This window comes from Triturus cristatus, chromosome 6 (genome assembly GCF_964204655.1).
Source record: "Triturus cristatus chromosome 6, aTriCri1.1, whole genome shotgun sequence".
NCBI lineage: Eukaryota > Metazoa > Chordata > Amphibia > Caudata > Salamandridae > Triturus > Triturus cristatus.
The window spans coordinates 1,563,084,733-1,563,102,231 of NC_140589.1; the positions used below are offsets into that span (position 1 = coordinate 1,563,084,733).

General features: G+C 45.9%; 1 protein-coding gene across 1 annotated transcript in view; it reads right to left on the reverse strand.

Annotated features, from left to right (window-relative positions):
* Positions 1-17,499, reverse strand: part of APLF (aprataxin and PNKP like factor) — a 702,995-nt gene that overhangs the window by 336,041 nt on the left and 349,455 nt on the right. Inside the window, exon 4 of the mRNA XM_085612712.1 lies at positions 6,691-6,814. Coding sequence (XP_085468838.1) covers positions 6,691-6,814 — 124 coding nt within the window. The remainder of the gene's footprint in view (positions 1-6,690; positions 6,815-17,499) is intronic.

The window sequence follows — 17,499 nt, forward strand, 5'->3', positions numbered from 1 at the left end:
GTGAGTGTGACCGCATGGGTTTTGGGGGGCCCCCGTCTAAAGTGTGGCGTTCTGGCTAAACTACCGCCCCTGGGTCTCTGAGGAGAAGCAGCAGGGCCTGCCAGGAATAATTAACTCAATAGTCCATTGGAGCGGCACGGCTCATAGAACGGGTGGGGATCCTCCTAGGTGTGCTGATATACTTAGAGGAACAGAGATCCTTTCAGAGGTCATAATATCCTGTCACGAATGGAACGGGAACAAAGACGTGGTGTTGACGGGCCTCCCCTCCCCCTTCACCCCTAGAGTGGGGGTTCCGTAGACTTATCAACTTGGGCCTAGTGGACTAAAGTGCAAGTCCTCTGGATTTGGTGGGTGTGGCTGTGAACGGTGCTGGCTGGAACCCGTGGACGAACAGTGCGTGTCTGTGACTGCGGAGATGGGTAAACCCCGGGGGAAACTCGCTGGGGCAACCCTGGAACAGGAAGATGATCAGCGAGAGCAGGCACGGAGCAGACCTGAGCCCCAGCCCACCTTGGATCTTGGAGGCCATCTTCAATACGAAAGCCACACGCCACCAAGACATTAGCACGGTGTCAGATTGCCTTGGGCTCCTACGCGCGGAACACCAAAAGCTCAATGAGAGGGTGAAAGTTGTGGAACTAGGCTTTGAGGATCTATCACCTGCACAGCAAGCCCTCTCGCACCAGGTGGAGGAACTAACTAACAGGGTCCGGACCCTGGAGTGCAGAGTGGAAGACGTAGAAGGGCACAGCCACCGAAACAATGCACGAATCCTCGGCCTACCTGAGGGAATTCAGGACGGAAATATGGTGGTGTATCTAGAACCTTGGTTCAAGTAAATGGTGGCCCCAGGTACACTGACACAGTTCTTCACTCTGGAAAGTGCGGACTGTGTGCCAGCCCGCCCGCTGGCGCAGGGCCGCCCTCTGCGTCCAGTAGTGGCCAGATTGCTACACTACAGGGATAAAGACATCCTCTTACAGAGGGCCTGCTCAGACGGCCTCTTTGTCGTAAATAACTCCAAGGTCTGGATGTTCCCTGACTATACCCTGGAGGTCGAACAAAAACGTGCCTCGTACCTAGAAGTTAAGAAGGCACTTAGAGAGAAGGTATTCCAGTACGCTCTTATGTTCCCGGCCAAGCTCCGCATTGTTGTAGATGGGAAGACTCACTTCTGTGAAGATCCCAAAACGGCTTGGGACTGGATAGAAGCTTACCGAATGGAGGCGACTGGAGCAGGACCAAAACCCAGGCGGGTGGTGAGGAGCCGGGGCCCCAGGAAGCGCTCACAAACACAGTCTGCGTGAATCAAGGCAAAGAAACCGAATTCCTTGCAGACAGAACGTGAGAGGGCGGCGGCGCTACGGGTGGTTGCAGAAATTGCCCAGAAGAGTGGCTACCCATCTGAGGCAGGGTCTGGATCCATGAAAGGGACTGAAGGCTCGGAATCGTATACATCTGACAGTAACAGTTTGGAATTTCCAGTAGTGACGCAGAACACGGCAGATGACATTATATAATGGGAGATAATCCACCTAAGTTGGTCGCAAACCTGGGCCGGCATGGGTGACATTGCCACGTGTAGCAACATGGTTTATAGATTTGCTAAACTGAAAGCAGCATGCAATTTTCTGAGTACGCGACCCCCCTGAAGGCTTGCACCGAGAATGGTTTGGGCCTTTGATGTTTTGCATTACAGTATATTTCGAATTTGGGCAGATGGCCATTGCCAGGATGCTCTGGGGTGGAGAAGTTGTCAATTGGGACTTGTTGTGTTTGTTTTGTTATCTCCCTCATGGGATATGCCAGTGGGAAGAGAGTCTGGACCTATTTGAGATGGTGGTTTCAAACCAGGACCTAAAATTACTTAAATGGAATATCAGGGGGATGGGATCCATGTCCAAACGCCACAACATACACAGCTACCTGAAACCTCGGGGAGTGCAAATAGCATTGTTGCAGGAAACGCATCTCACACAGGGGAAGGTGGGGAATCTTTGGAGATGGAGAGGGCAGATTTTTGCCACCACATTTTCAGCATATGCCCGGGGGTGCTGATATGGGTCCAACGGGGGTCCCTTTTGAGGCAATACGTACGTTAATTAACAAGGAGGGAAGATATGTACTGCTAGCGGGGCACCTGCTAGGTCAGGATATTACACTGGGCTGCTGCTATGCCCCCAACCAGGATCAGATGCCCTATTTGTCCTCTCTCTCTGCTCACCTAGCTGACATAAAGTTGGGACAAGTAGTGCTTTGGGGGGGAGATTTTAACTGTATTGCGTATGTACAACTGGACCAGTCTCACCCACACCTCCGGGGTTCTCGGGCACACAAGACAGGGGCGGGACAACGGGAATGGATGGCATACTGGGAATTACAAGACATATGGCGGCTTCAGCATGGTAAAGATAGAGAATATTCATTCTACTCTCCCATGTACCACCTCAACACGAGATTGGATGCATTCTGGTGTTCCCTGGCAATAGGCACCTCTAACAGATATACGGAATACCTTGGTCGGACTTTCTCAGACCACAGCCCTCTGTTGATGTCATATCAACCTCGAGGGCTGAGGCTCCCAATACCTACATGGAGGCTTAACCCAGTGACACTAGAAGAAACACCATTTGCAGAATCATTGCGCAGCACAATAGACACATACTTTGTCGAGAACTCAGGCACGGCCACTACAGGACTGATAGAGTAGGAGGCATTCAAGGTGGTGGTGAGAGGGCACTGCAGTGGACAGTCAGTTGGAGTACAGAGGGAGCTGCACAGAGAACTCCTGGACTTGGAAGGAGAGATGCATACACTGGATAACATAAAGGGGCCTGGGACACAGGCACATATTCAGTTACGGATCACCAGGAAAAAATGTGAAGAAGCCTTAGAACGGCTTGGATCTCATGACTAGAGGGGATATATGGAGAGAGTGCAGAACGAAGAAGGGAAGGCCCGACACTTATTGGAAAGGCTGGTTAGATCTGAATCTTGAGGCTCCCCAAAAACCCGAATTAAGTCGGATGCGGGCACGACAGAATACGATCCTGATAAGATTAATGCAATATTTCAGAAATATTATGAGAAGCTGTACGCTGACCCGCAAGGTGCGTCCCAGGCGGAACTTGGTGCCTTTCTGGCCCCGCTAGACCTTCGCGTGGCTGACAACGAAATTGCAGAAGAACTGGATGGCCCGGTGACCTTGCAGAAGATTAAGGGGGCTATGACACTGATGGCAAATGAGAATACTGCGGGTCCCGATGGCCTACCTGCCAAGTTCTATGCGAAATATAGGTAGTTTGGAGCCCCGCCTGGTGCACGTGTACAACAAGGCTCTCAGACTAGGATGCCTGCCATCCTCTACGCGGTCTGCGCTGGTGATACCACTCCCTAAGACCAAAGATCAGGATGCAGGAGTAAGGGACTTCAGGACCTTGTCCATGCTCAATACTGATTTTAAGCTACTAAGCAAAATACTAGCTATCCAGTTGCTCCCACATATGAGACACATGGTTCACCCCGACTAGAACGGGTTTATCACATCCCGTAATACATCACATAACTGACGCAGATTATACTCGGTGCTCTACCACTCTGAGGACCGAGAGTTGACACTAGCTGCCTTCCTCTCAGTTGACCTGGAGAAGGCATTTGACACAGTAAACTTGGACTACCTGCTCGAGGTCATGCGGAGAATGGGGTTGGGGGAGGGCTTGCTAAAATGAGTCTAACTGTTGTACACTCTCCCCATAGCAAGAGTCAAGATGAGCAGGACTATCTCGCCACATATAAGATATCACATCTTACACGTCAGGGGTGCCCCTATCCCCACTCCTGTTTGCCGGTGAAACCACTTGCTCTACTCTTTCACCGGGGGGGATAAGAGGGGCCTGGGACTGACATTGAGTGGCAGAACATATGTGATTTAATTATACACGGACAATTTGCTGATATATCTGGGGCATGTTGCGGGGGGGCAGAAACTGCCTTCGGACTTCTGGAAACCTTTGGGTCTCTGTCAGTCCTCTGGGTTAACCACCATAAAACACATCTGTTTCCGGTGGCAGGACCCTCACGTAGACCAGGGGAGCTACCGGTGGACTATAAGTGGACCCCTAACACTTTTAAATAAATACCTGGGTGTCCAGATTTTTCATTTACTGGAAGACATGAGGGAGAGTAATTTGGGAAGGGCCCTCCGTTCACTCCGTTCTATTGTGGCCTTTTGGAAGTCATTGCGACTACCGTTGATGGCCAGAATGTCAATGACCAAAATGGTCATGCTGCCCAGCTTATTGTACTTTTTCGCCAATTTACCGGTGTTGGTGCCAGCTGGATGGTTCAGGTCGCTAGATACGCTCATACGGGAAGTTATAGGGGCGGATGGAAGACGCAGAGTATCACTGCGGACCCTGCAGCGCCCCATGGGGGAGGGGGGACTGGGTGTACCAGATTTTGAATTTTATCAACTAGCTGCACAACTGCAGTGGGTGGCCCTATGGCTGGAGGGGGTGAACTAGGAGGGGACCTACCTAGCGGAGTCAGGACAGCACCCGCACCAGCTACTGGCGAAACTACTAAATCAGGCCATGAGGGTCCCATATGTCTCCATGTTGCAGACCACGGCACTACAATGTTGGAAAAGATGTATGGCAAGTTTGCCAGCTACCCCAAGATATGGCCCGACATTGCCACTGGTGGGCTTGCCTTACGGCGACCCACAGATGATCCTGGGTGCGAAACAGCTGGCACCCTGGCCGGAGGCTGGAATAAAAACAACAGGAGATTTTTATCTAGACAAATGCCTGATTCCTTTTTCTGAACTAGTGGAGGGCTGCGGACTTCCCCCAGGCCAGTTCCTTTTATATGAGGCGCTGGTGAGAGCATTTGGGAGACAATGGGAAACAGAAAGAGATGAACCTGAGACGCACTTGGTTCTCCACTCACTAATGCACGGCAGGACACCAAATAAAATGGTTTTATGCATCCCTCCTTGAGGCATCTCTGTCCATGATTCAGAAATTATGGGGTAAGTGGGAAAGATCCCTGAACAGGGCGATTGCCGACTCAGAGTGGCGTAGAGTACTGGAGTGCCCTAAAAAGGTTTCACGTAGTGCGCCTCTCAAGTATCACCAATTCAACTATGTACATCGCCTTCAAGCTGCCTTTGGAGGAGAGCCAAGAAGCTGCCCGAGGTGTGGCCAATTGGATGCAGATTTTCTCCATATGTCCTGGTGCTGTGCGCTGCTGCAGGGATTCTAGGTAATAGTGTTAGCTAAGATCAACAACACACTAATTTGTGTTCTTGAGCATTCTGAGGAGACACGTCTAGTCGGTCTATACCCTAGTGTAAAGTGGGGAGTAAATTCATCGACCTGCCACTGGCACTGCCTAGGAGGCGAATAGCGATAACATGGAAGTCAGCAATGGGACCACAGAGTAGTACATGGACACAAGAGGTGTCTAAGTGGGCTGCTGCGGAGGGCAGAGCACTGAGTAGGGAAGAACTGAGGGGACTGCGCCAGCGCCCAATTGCTGAAGCGTGTAGGGTCATATTGTTTAACTGGGACCACCTGAGCTGCCCTAATAGTGAGGGCGAGGAGTGTGAGTACCCCCACGGAATAGGTGGGGTGGAAGTTGAAATACATGGGAAGGGGAGGCATGGCAAAAGGCACGACAGGGATGCTCCAGGTGCTGAATCTGGGGCACCCTACTCCCCCTCCTGGATTTCCCAATTTTCCAATAATAATCATAACAATAGATACAGTAGCATATGGATATATAGGGGTCCAGCCAATAGGTTATAAGGCTTAGAATATTCTACTACGAAGAAGTGGGCTAGGATATAACCACCCCTGCTGAAAACCCTGCTAGATTTATAAGCACTTGCATTCAATGTTTGAGGCTGTTTTTGTTGTTTTTTCACTTCGTTTTATAAACAAAACCGAAAAATTGTGTTAATTAGTGGTGTATCTGGCATACTTGCTGCAGGGAGATGATGGGGTCTACATAGCACCATCTACCAAACAGTAGGCCCCAGGGAACAACAGGAGAAAAAATACATGTACAGATACATTTCTGGCGCCAGAAATAGGTGGGTTATAACGGAACAGAATCTCTAAGTGATTGTCAAGGGAGTACAATTGATTATTAGAGAATCTCTTATCTGCACATGTTACAAGCCGTTTGCTTAGGAAATAAGATGCAATAACAATTTGTGATATATTACAAATGCCCGAATTCGTAGTGTATGGAAAGTCGCATTTATCTTGTAATACATGTCATTTAATATTTACTGTACAGTGTTATACATGACGATAAAATGCCAATAAAAAGATTTTCAAAAAGAAGATTTACTAGGGTTACAAGGTACATCACCCCTTTATCAGAAGCAAAGATACAATAAGAGTTATTAAGTTTTATCCTATCACCCTCTTCGGCAAAAGCAAAACCAGCATTTGTCAAAGCCAAATACACAAACACATTAACAACGTGAAGTCATGATTCCACACGCTTGAAATTGTGAAACTGAAAGTGACCCGAGTTGCTTCACCGTGCCTTTCAACATCACAATGTAAACGTCTGTGACATGCTGTGACTTTGGTAGTACAGATCTCATAAGTGCTGCTAGCACAGCTGTAGCCCGGTACTGAAAAAAGAGAGCGCTGATCCTGCCGATCCTACCTGTGTTTTGCTGGCTGTGTCGCTGGTGGAACGTGACCTCTCCTCTGCCACTTTACTGGCTTCGTTAACTTCTGATGTGGACTCAAGTGCTTTTTCTTCAACTTCATCAATATTTTGACTATTACTAGAAAATAAACATGTAGATTTGATAAATATGCTAATGGATTTCTAAAGAAGGAGACTTTACAATTTATCTTTAAAAAAGCAAAAACAAAAAGTACAATGTAGTGAGAACTTTTTGACAAGCAAAAAGGAAATCATCTTTTGTAATCTCAAATAAAGGCCTTACTGATGCTCATCCGATTCGGCCAAGTAAAATGTATATCCATGTGAACAGCTCTGCAATGTTTCAGAAGCTCACTCTCTTGAGTACCATCAAGAGGTTAGATGTATTGCATTAAGTAAAGAGACCCCGCAGTCCTGTCAGGCGCAGCTTGCCAATGACTGCAAAGGTACCATCACCACATTCTAAGGATAACATCGTAGAACGTTAATATGTGACAGATAAGTGTGCAGCCTCGGCCTGGCCAAAGCTGCCTAAGCACATTATAACGCATCTCCCTATGTTGGGAAATAAAGAAGAAACGAAGAAGACTGTGGCAACCAGAACACAGGCCTCCCGACAGAAGCACAGACACACAGAGGATGAACAAAACACACAAAGGATACACTAGGTGGGATGGGCAACAAGGACCGATAAGTTTAACACGCAATGAGGGCACCTGTGCTCGCCGGGAAACAGAAAGTTCAATCACACACATAATCCCCCAAATAGTTAGGAAGCTTCCTCACTCTCATCTCCCTCCTACCTTGAGGGCTGATCATAGTCCCACTACCCTGTGGAACATTTGTTCTTGAGGCATCACTGTCAAACTGTCTTCTGGAACCATTGCCCCCTCCCCATCATCTCCCCTTGATACATTTGGAGTAGCTTGAGACCTACCACCACCCAAGTCCCTTGTGAATACACCATCTTTCATAAACAACCACAGAGAGCAGGAATCCGAAGCATCTCCCTCACCCCCACAACCCCTTGCCTTTTCTCTGGTACAAAGCCACCCTTCTTAGGTTCCAGGTTTGGCCATTTTCTAATTTGACCCAATTGCTGCCCACCTCTCGAACTTTAAATGGCCCACAAAACTTTGTTAAATCCTTCACACTGCACCTTGACACCATCTCCAACCACAATAAAGTATTTTTCAAACGTGCTCAACCCCCGTCACACACTCCCGCATCCATGAGGGACCCAATTTGGTCCCAGGGCACCTGCCACACAACATCTCAAAAGGGCTTTTACCTCAAATGATATTGACAGCAGTGCTATATGCCCAAAGCATGTCTTTTACCCCCCCCCCGTTGCTAGACAAACCAGCACTGCACGCCATTTGCTTCATCCCTTTGATATGCTTGTTGGCCTTGTCCACAAGACCATTTCCCTGGGGGTTGTACAGTGACGAATAAGCATGTCTCACACCCAAAGTGTCCAAAAACATTTTCATCTCCTCTGACCTCAACTGTGTGCTATTGTCCATGAGTAACACAGCAGGTATTCCCTTCCTCCTAAACACATCACTGAGAAAATCAACAGTAGAAGTGGTGGTAATATTCCTCATGAACACAACTTCCACCCACTTGAGCTTGTTATCCACAAGAACAGCTGCAAACGTATCCTGTTCAGGAAGTAAAGAGAATGGCCCAATGAAGTCCAAACATACTTTCTCCCAAACCTCATCAGCGTTGGAAACATGCTGCTCCTCGTGCAACTTCCCCACACCCGCTCTCAGATGTTTTTCAGACTCCTTGCACACACCACACCTCACCACCCATTCCTTAAACTCACTATCCATAAGGGGCCACCAAATCTTTCTCTGACCCTCTTGGTGGTCAACGTCTGGGTCAAGTGACCCTCATGAGCCATGCTATTCAAGCTTGACCCAAGGGAAGTCGGCGGCACAAACATTTAATTTCTCATCAACAGATAATCACAGAGAACAGACAACTCATCAACCACCTTAAAGAATGGTTTGACAGCATGAGAAAGCACACGCTCCCTCCTCACTGTCCCTTTCATTAAGTTCAAAATGCACTGAAGCGTTGAATCCTGCTCCATGTCCCTCACTCAATCATAGTTGCGTTCGGTGTCAGTCAATATTCGTGAGGCAAACGCCACAGTCATCTCCTCCTCGCCATGCACCTGAAACAAAACTGCCCCTATCACTACCACACTGGCATCCACAGTGACAATGGTCTTCAAAGTGCTTTAAAACGGTGCAAGGACACCAGTATGAGCAATGTCGTTTTTCACAGCCGCATTAGCCCTTTGTTGAATGTCCCCACACAAACTTCCTACCCTTCCTCAGCAATTCTCTAAGGGGTTCAGTCATAAGAGTGAAATCTTGCACAAACTTGGAGTAATACTCCACTAATCCCATGAAAGAACGAAGGGCATCTCTGTCACATGGAACCTTAGCATTGACAATTGCACTCTCCAATTTCACCTTTGGCTTCACCCCGCTTCACGTCCTGCACAAGGAATACACACTTCTCCTTATGCAAGGTTAGGCCTGCTTTTCTAATGCGAGTTAACACTTCATTCAACCTACCGTTGTGTTCCACCTCATCCTCACCCAAAATCAAGATGTCTCCCTGAAAAATGATAACCTTACTCAGACCAGACAAAATGCCCGTCATCAACCGCTAGAACACACTTGCGGCTGAGTATAGACCAAAAGGAAGTCTTTGAAACTGGAATGATGTGATAAATGATATAAGGTGCTTCGAGTGTGAGTGGAGTTTGACCTGATGATCGGCACTGCTCAAATCTAATTTTGAAAAGAAACTGTCCCCAGACAACATTTAAATAAGTTCATTAATGTTAGGTAAGGGAAAATTATTCATGACTATATTTTGATTAAGACTGCGGAGGTCCACACAAAATCTGAGAGACATAGCAGATTTGCTTGTAATAACTACTGGAGACAACCATTCGGCTGACTCTATCAGCTCTATTACTCCATCCTCCATTAGCGGCTGAATAATCTTCCTTGTTTCCGCCCTTGCAGCCATCAGGATCGTTCTAGATAAATGTTTTACAGGAACAGCATTGTCTTTTAGTTAAAATTTGTGCGCATAGTTCTTGAACTCACCCAACCTGTTCTTGAAAACTTCCTCATGACGAGACAACAGGTTATCCAAAACATACGCATCCATCAGCATGACTTGATTATCAGCCCTCGGGATGACGGTGATTCCAAGGTCATACTGGTGTATCCAAACTAAAATCAGCGGATCCTCGTGGCCACATAAAGTTTCCCTGATATCTTTTGAGAGTGACGTCCGAAGTGCTCCTCCAGGCGATGTAGTATCAAATAATACCCTAGGAACTATGTTGTAATGAGAGCCAGTGTCCATCATTGAAGACACCATTGCGCCATTAACTTCAAAGTCAGCCTTAGGACGAGTCAGCCTCCTCTCCTGGTTGGAACTTCCTACCACCTTTTCATCCAGTACTATAAGTACTCTGTAGTCCGACTGCTCATCGTCAACCATAGCCACCCTCTTTTCCGGTACTATGCGCATGCGTGCTAAGTGCCCCTTTTTCCCACATTTCTGGGAATCTTTTCCCACTGCACAGCATTGTTTCGAGTCTACCAAGTGATAATTGCTGCCACATCTATAACAGGCCCAAGATGATTTCCCATGCACGTTCACAGATGTTGAATCTTTCAAACCACTGCTCTTACTAGCACCTCCTCTGGCCAGTTGAGATCTTGCCCTTACTGCATTAACTTGATTACCATCATCCACTAGTGCTGTAATTTTAGTGACTTTTATATCCGAACTGGAAATTCTCATTTCGCGCTTGCATTTTCGGATTCCTCCACCACCTTGGCAATAGCTATTGCCTGTTTCAAAGTGGGGTTACTAGCAAACTCTCCAGAATTTTTTTTACCATTGCACTGGACAAGCAGTTGGTCCCTAATCATTTCTTCTATCATCTGTCCAACTGGCATTTGTCAGACAACTCTCTAAGTCTAGCCATAAAATCATCTATTGACTCCTGAACATGTTGTGGCTGTGTGTAGAATTTGTGGTGTTGCATGTGTATGTGTGCCCATGTATGTGATGAGTATCCACAATGTGATCTTCTAATCAACGATAATGATGTGCGTTTCATTCAACAACAATGCGGCCATTCCATGCCATCTAGAACCTTCCCGTGGGGCATAACATCATGTGGCATTAACCAGTGGTGTTCACAACAACCGAGATTACATGCAAGATGCTAGAAACGTACCATCCTGAAACTTATCTGTATTCCTTTCCTTACCACAGTTTCATATGGTAACAATTTCTCTCACCAAAGATCTATAAAGCAGTGTAGTTGGTAACACTGGAGTCAGCATCAATAGATGTTTTTAGATATCCCTGGTGCCTTCCTGATATGATGTGTTGAACCACTGACACTAGGCCGAGCCTGAGATACATATCCCAGAATAAAGAAGTCCCATCCATATGGACTGCTTTTACCGGAGCCACAGTGATATTGTCTTTTGCGGACATCACTGTGCTTATTCACTTCAGTGGGTGCCCCAGCATGATACTTATCCTGAGTCTTTCTGCTGAACATTTTTAAATGCATACTTACATGCTCTTTTTAGATACTTCTCACAAAGAAAATACGACACATGATTAGGATACTAGAGGAGTGGTCACCGACCAAGGGAATTTACTGCTGGATCAGCAACCGCTCTACCAGTGTTTTTTAATGTCTTTGTTAGTATGCTTCGCTATCCCTACAGGTCGGACACAGAACAATACAACACACACACAGTAGGTAGCACGTAAGGGCACCGCTTAGTGTGGGGTAATTTATTCACTTGATGTTTTTATGTTTTTTGTCCTGATGAAGCGCCCTGGATCCTAACGACCAACTCAGGTGCGAAACATGTTGACACATTCATGAAGGTGAGACCACTACTAGATCCTCCTCTTGAGATGGTAATTGGAGTTCTTTTACTTGATTTCAAACACTTTGACTACCTGGGTTTCTTCAAAACCCAGGAGGTAGCTCCAACCCACTAAAGGTTTTTTATTCCTGGAAAGGTAATCCTGTTAATAAAGTATAGCATTGGAAATTCCCTTACCAGTTTTAACTTGCACTTTACACCCCACGTCAAAAGCCACCTCACTTTCACCCATCAATCGGCAGCCTTGAAAAAGATCTCTGCTAAAGCGACCCTTCGGGAGCCTAGTTGGGCATTGCAGCGCCGGCCCAACGAGGAGCACCGCCCAATGATGAAGCATGATATCCTCTAGGGCATGTGTGAGGGCAACATAAACAGTCCCATTGACTGTCCATGTCCATTACCCCAGCACAGGCACTCTCCATACTCTGAGAGATCGTGCCTTTTTGTTTCCTTAGGAACACTAGCCCTATCATTGAATTGTGCGATGAATTTTCAACCAGAATTGGTTTAAGTATTTATGGCTATTTGTAATGCTAGTGGGTAGATCATCTCTGGTAATTTCCATGTTTTGGGAGCCCTGCTCCGTATTCCAACGATTGGCAATTGCTGCAGATTAGCTGCTCGCTCATTCACTAGAAGCTAATAAGCATAGCCAATCCTACCCTTACGGATAGTGGATGCCAGTAGATCCAAAACTGGTATATGTGCAAGTAGTATATCATTACACACTGTGTTTTTGGTTAAAAAGACCAGCAGTTGCATATATTAAAAAAACAGAACTAGTAATTGAAATGGAGAATGCTAAATTATTTAAATGTATTGACATCAAAAAGCTGCCCCACGTGTTTTAACGAGTCCATTACCATTGAATGAGAAACAATTGTGAAACAAATCAGGGAGTCGGGTATTATACTAGGGAGATGTACAGTAAGTCAGGCTGGGTAGCCTGAAATTCTTAGACACAAGTTCCCAGATCTGACCATAGACTGAAAGAGTTTTAAGTCTTGCTTTTTAAAAGTAAGGTGGATCTAAAAATCTGACTGCTGTTGATAGAACTAAATATAGTCCTAATAAGCACTAGTTAGGAGGAAAAGGAAACCCAGTGATAATATTTCAAGGAAGGTAGTGCCTAGTCCCCCAGTCGTATAGGGAACTTTTGCTGTGTCGTAGCGCAACATGATCTTGTCTGCTGCCATTTGAATAAGAGCTCTGAAGCCGAGGCCGAAGGCAGTGTGGGATTCTCACAAAGCCTGTCACTGGGTTCTAAAGGTGTACATCTGATCCTTAGCCTCCCTGTAGAGTGTACAATGCAAAGACCACCTAAGCAGGGGCGTAGGAGACACTAAAATTCTGGGGGGGACAGGGACAACCTTGTGCACTTTCCAGTGACCCTATACAAATCACCGCCCGTTAAACAAATACAATTGCATACTTTCGAAGTGAAATATTGAGAAAAGCAGGCATGTAGTCACAGTTTGCATGTATGCTTTATTGTTATTTACATTCATATAGTAACAAAACCAAATGTTTTAAAAAAAACATATATATGAATCTTGCATCTTAATGCACAAAGCAAACAAAGGCTGCTGACTTAGGGTGGGGGCGTCGTGTTTGCAAGTGCATTATGGTTTGAAAAGTACCTGCTGCTGCATTCCTGGTCTCCAGCAATTTTCAGGCAACAATAAAAATGTGAAGATAACTTTGGTGATTAATGTTCTTTTTTTGAGAGAGATCGAAGGCTTGTCTAGTGAAAGTTTTAATTCAAAAGGTCAGTGAGTTACTGCTTTTGTCTGAGATATTCTTTTGGTATTTGAAGTTTATAAGTTAAAATCCTAACATTGAACAGTGAGCTATTAACCGTCATCAAAGAGCTGCATAAAAACTTCAATGTATAGATTAGAACGTTATGATTTTTCCCCAGTCTTTCCCTATCCTAATGTTGGAAAATGGGTTCATTAGGATAGAAATCAATTCTGATTATTGAAGAGAACCCCCCAACCATGGTGTTATGTTTTACATTATGAGTTTGTGTTCCTCTAGTGTTGCAAAGCTGCCCTAGGCACTCCCCAACTTTTTGCTGACTGGTACTGGTGGTACCTGACTGACTGACCCTGGCCTCTGCCTAAACAGCCAGTGCTATTCTGAAAGAGGCGCTTAAAAATACAGTGAAAACACCTACATACACTAGGGTGCACTATGGGTTAGGGTACCCCTATGATTGGCATGACCTTTCCTATAAGGCCCTAGTACATAATAGGGCAGGGGGATTAGAACTACTTTTAAGTCCCTAGAATATAATAAGGCATGGCAGTTTAGAGGCCAGCAGCCCTTTCTGCGCTTGCATGTGTGCACTGCTGAAGCCTGAGGTCAGTTTAAAAGTAGCCCTGTGTTATAGGGCTGCTTTTAAAATGCTAATTGTGCCCAAACTCGACTTTTGGGTTTGGGGAACTTACAAATTGATCAACTACAATGTTGGGGCAAAATTAGGTGGAAAAATGTTTTCCACTTAACTATGGCTGTATCATATTTGCCACATAATACATCATCTGCTGCATAATCTAACGATTCCCTCCAAAACAATTTTGTAGCTCAAACAGATCCCAAATTACTAAAAGAAATGTGACTTGTGTTGCTGTGAAGTTTAGGGCCCTTTGCAAAGGTTAGTAAAGAAAACAATTCCTAAGAAAACAATTGGTCCCAGACACTCCTAATGACACTCAAATTAATACCTGTAGGAGAGTGTAGTATGCAATCAATTCATACAACCGAAAATGTATAATGTAAAGGCACATTCAACAGGGAAATCTCATAGATAAGAGGCCAACCAAAGTCAATTAAATTGCAAACATCAATTTATTTCCCGCTGAATCATATTCATAAAATGCAAACTTAGGCGCTGACTACGATGGCAGGCGGACTTCAGTACCACCGCCATCGAATCGGGGAATGGGACCGCTGGCCTTCAAGGTGGAGGCCCTACGATAGGCATTACAATGCGACTGCTACTACAGTGTTCGCAGTGCCTATCTTTTACATTGCAGCAGGTGCTGCTGGCTGCATCATCCGCCGCAAAGTAAAAAAAAAAGGAACATGTTAAATATATCGGTGACTGCCACATGGTGCAGTGATATGATGTGGGGCATCGTAGATGCCCCCCAGGACCCATGTCTGGGGGTCAGGGGTAAAGGGGCCTGCTACGGGCCCCCAATGTCCCTTTCGCCAGCATTTCCATGGCAGGTGAACCGCCATTGATAAGCTGGCGGGTAAGGGACATCGTAATCCCTGCTGCGGTGCATGGTAGGCACCACCAGCATTGTAGGAACCACAAGCCCCTCCACCACACCGGCGGGCTCAAGAAGCCCGTCGGGTGCGTGGTGGTTGGTCTTTCCGACCGCCAGGTAACCACCCGCCATTGTAATATGGCGGGCTGTGATACAGTCACCAATGGCGGTGGGACCGCCACCGACGGGGTGACGTGGCGGTCCCACTGCCATTATAATCACCCCCTAAATTTGGTGTGCATGCAAATCCTACATTGCCAACCCCTGGCAAGTTGCACTGCTAGTGCTGGAAAAAGGCCAATGGAGGTACCAATGGGTGAGGTGGACTGGCCTCAAGGGTCTTGTGACCTCAGTGACAGATTCACTGTCGATCTAGGATGTGCTTCTTCATATGCCTGCCCGTAAGACTGGAAGTGAACTGCAGTATGGATTGTGGTGGACAGGTCCACCTGCGGGTGCTAAGACACCTGGTCTTCTAAGGTCTATCGGGCCTTCTAAGGTGTAGCATCAGAATAAGCTCTGTCAGGAGTGTGGTATGGTGAACTGGTCATGAAGGTCTGAACATGGTTCTCCAGTTCCAAATTCAGCAGCTCTGGCCAGAGTGCCACATTCTCTCCCACACTGAACAACATACTGCCCCACTTAGAGAAACTCGCACTGCCTTCAGCACAACTCAATTGTGCTGCGACTAAATTCAAATTATGCACTAGACAACAGTAAAATGCTGCTTGAAAAAAATGAATAACACCCTGGAAAAAGCAAACACTCATAGGGAATGCAAGAATAAGCAAAGCATGTGAACTGTAATCAGAAAAAAACATGGTTACCTTAACGGTTTTAAACTCATTATTCAGAAATCAGTAAGTGATTTTGCCTGAAAAGTTCAAGACATGGCTACAGGACCAGGAAGGGACCCCTTTCAATGTTCATTGCTTATATCCTTTCAAAATGTATGCAGTTTGGTTTAAAAAAGACCACATCCCCAAACACAGAGCCGCATTTTATAAGCTAAAATAATTTAAAAGTTGAAAACGATCATATTAAACGTTTCCACTCTACCCATCAACCAGGTATTGCAGTCCCTTTAGGAATGGCGCACTTACCCACCCTGGGAAAACAATGTTGTTCAAAGAAAGAAGATAAAAAGAAAGTAGCGCTTTCACTGGCAAACTCTGTAAAGTGGCGCTAATGTGTGTGGGTGTAAATAACAGTCTGGCCTGTCTGCTGTCCACTCTGTATTGCTTTATTTAGGTATTTAACTATTTTTTCTCTCCATTCCGAGGTTTTTCTTTTCAATAGAAAACGGTCAGAAAATGAGGACATTTACAGCCAAAGTGTTCAGCCTTTTTTGGATCAATTTCACAGGGGAACTAATAAAGAAAAGGAGAGGCAAGAGAGAGTACCTTAAGAGCTGCCTCTTGAAATCAGCACGTAAGCAGGAGCGAGACAGAAAGAGATGGAGGAATAAAGAGAGGAGGGCAGCCGCCAGAGGCAGATCAGGAGTAGTGGACACGGTCCTTGCCATGAAGGAAAAGAGACAGCGTTTATTTTTTCTCCGTTCTCTGTCCTTCCCAGAACGGCTGAGCCTTCCTGCAGCATAACAAAAGGCAGAGGGCAGGTGGCCTCTGACTCCAGGCAGGTCAAGTGCAGGGCCATTAGGTAGCGCTTTCGCGTGCTAATGGCCCTGCGATAACAAAAGGGAGAGGGGAAATTCCTTTGTCCCCTCGTCCCCCCCACCCTTGTCCCCCCCACTCCAAAATCTGGGGGGGGATATATCCCCCCCGCGTCCCCCACACTTCCTACGCCCATGCACCTAAGTGCCAATTGTAAATGTGAAGCAATGAGAAAGAGTGTGAAGGAGGTACACCACTATTGAAACAATCACAGTGCGAAACGAAAATAAAATTCAGTCTTTACAGATGAGCCAGTGGTCTGTGTGGTGGGTGTGGCTTAAGTGGAGGAGATGAAAGGAAGCATATGTGGGGTGCGCGGAATGTGAGTGACTTCCTTACACATAATTACACACAATTTCAGCAAAATTACGAGCAAATGTAAAATGCAAATCTGCAGTTTTCCACTATATTATAATATGAAATGGTTGCGTCATTTTTTGGCATGCGGATTCATTTAAATAAAGCATGGCGAACAAAAGCTGCCCGTGTTCTGTTGTCCATAGACATTCTTTTACAATGACTGGCTCATTTTGCTGTACATCTTTACAGCGAATGGATCATAAGTACATAAAGTGATGTAATGCCGTATGTAATTTGGGGAGTTTCTTATAGCAAGCATAACCCGAATTTCACAAAATTATGCAAATTACACCCATGTAATTTAAATTTCACCCAGACCTAGAAAAGACATTGCTGAAGAAGCAAGAGATGACGTGTGGGATTTGCATATGAGGATTTTAGAAATATGTAAATTTAGATTAATAATTTTGGGATTGTGTATAGGTCGAACAGAGTAAGATCGTAAAGAGCAAAGTGCTGAGAAAGGGAGTGATTGACACACTCCTAAGACCACTACCCCCTTACACAGACCTTTGTGAAGTTGAA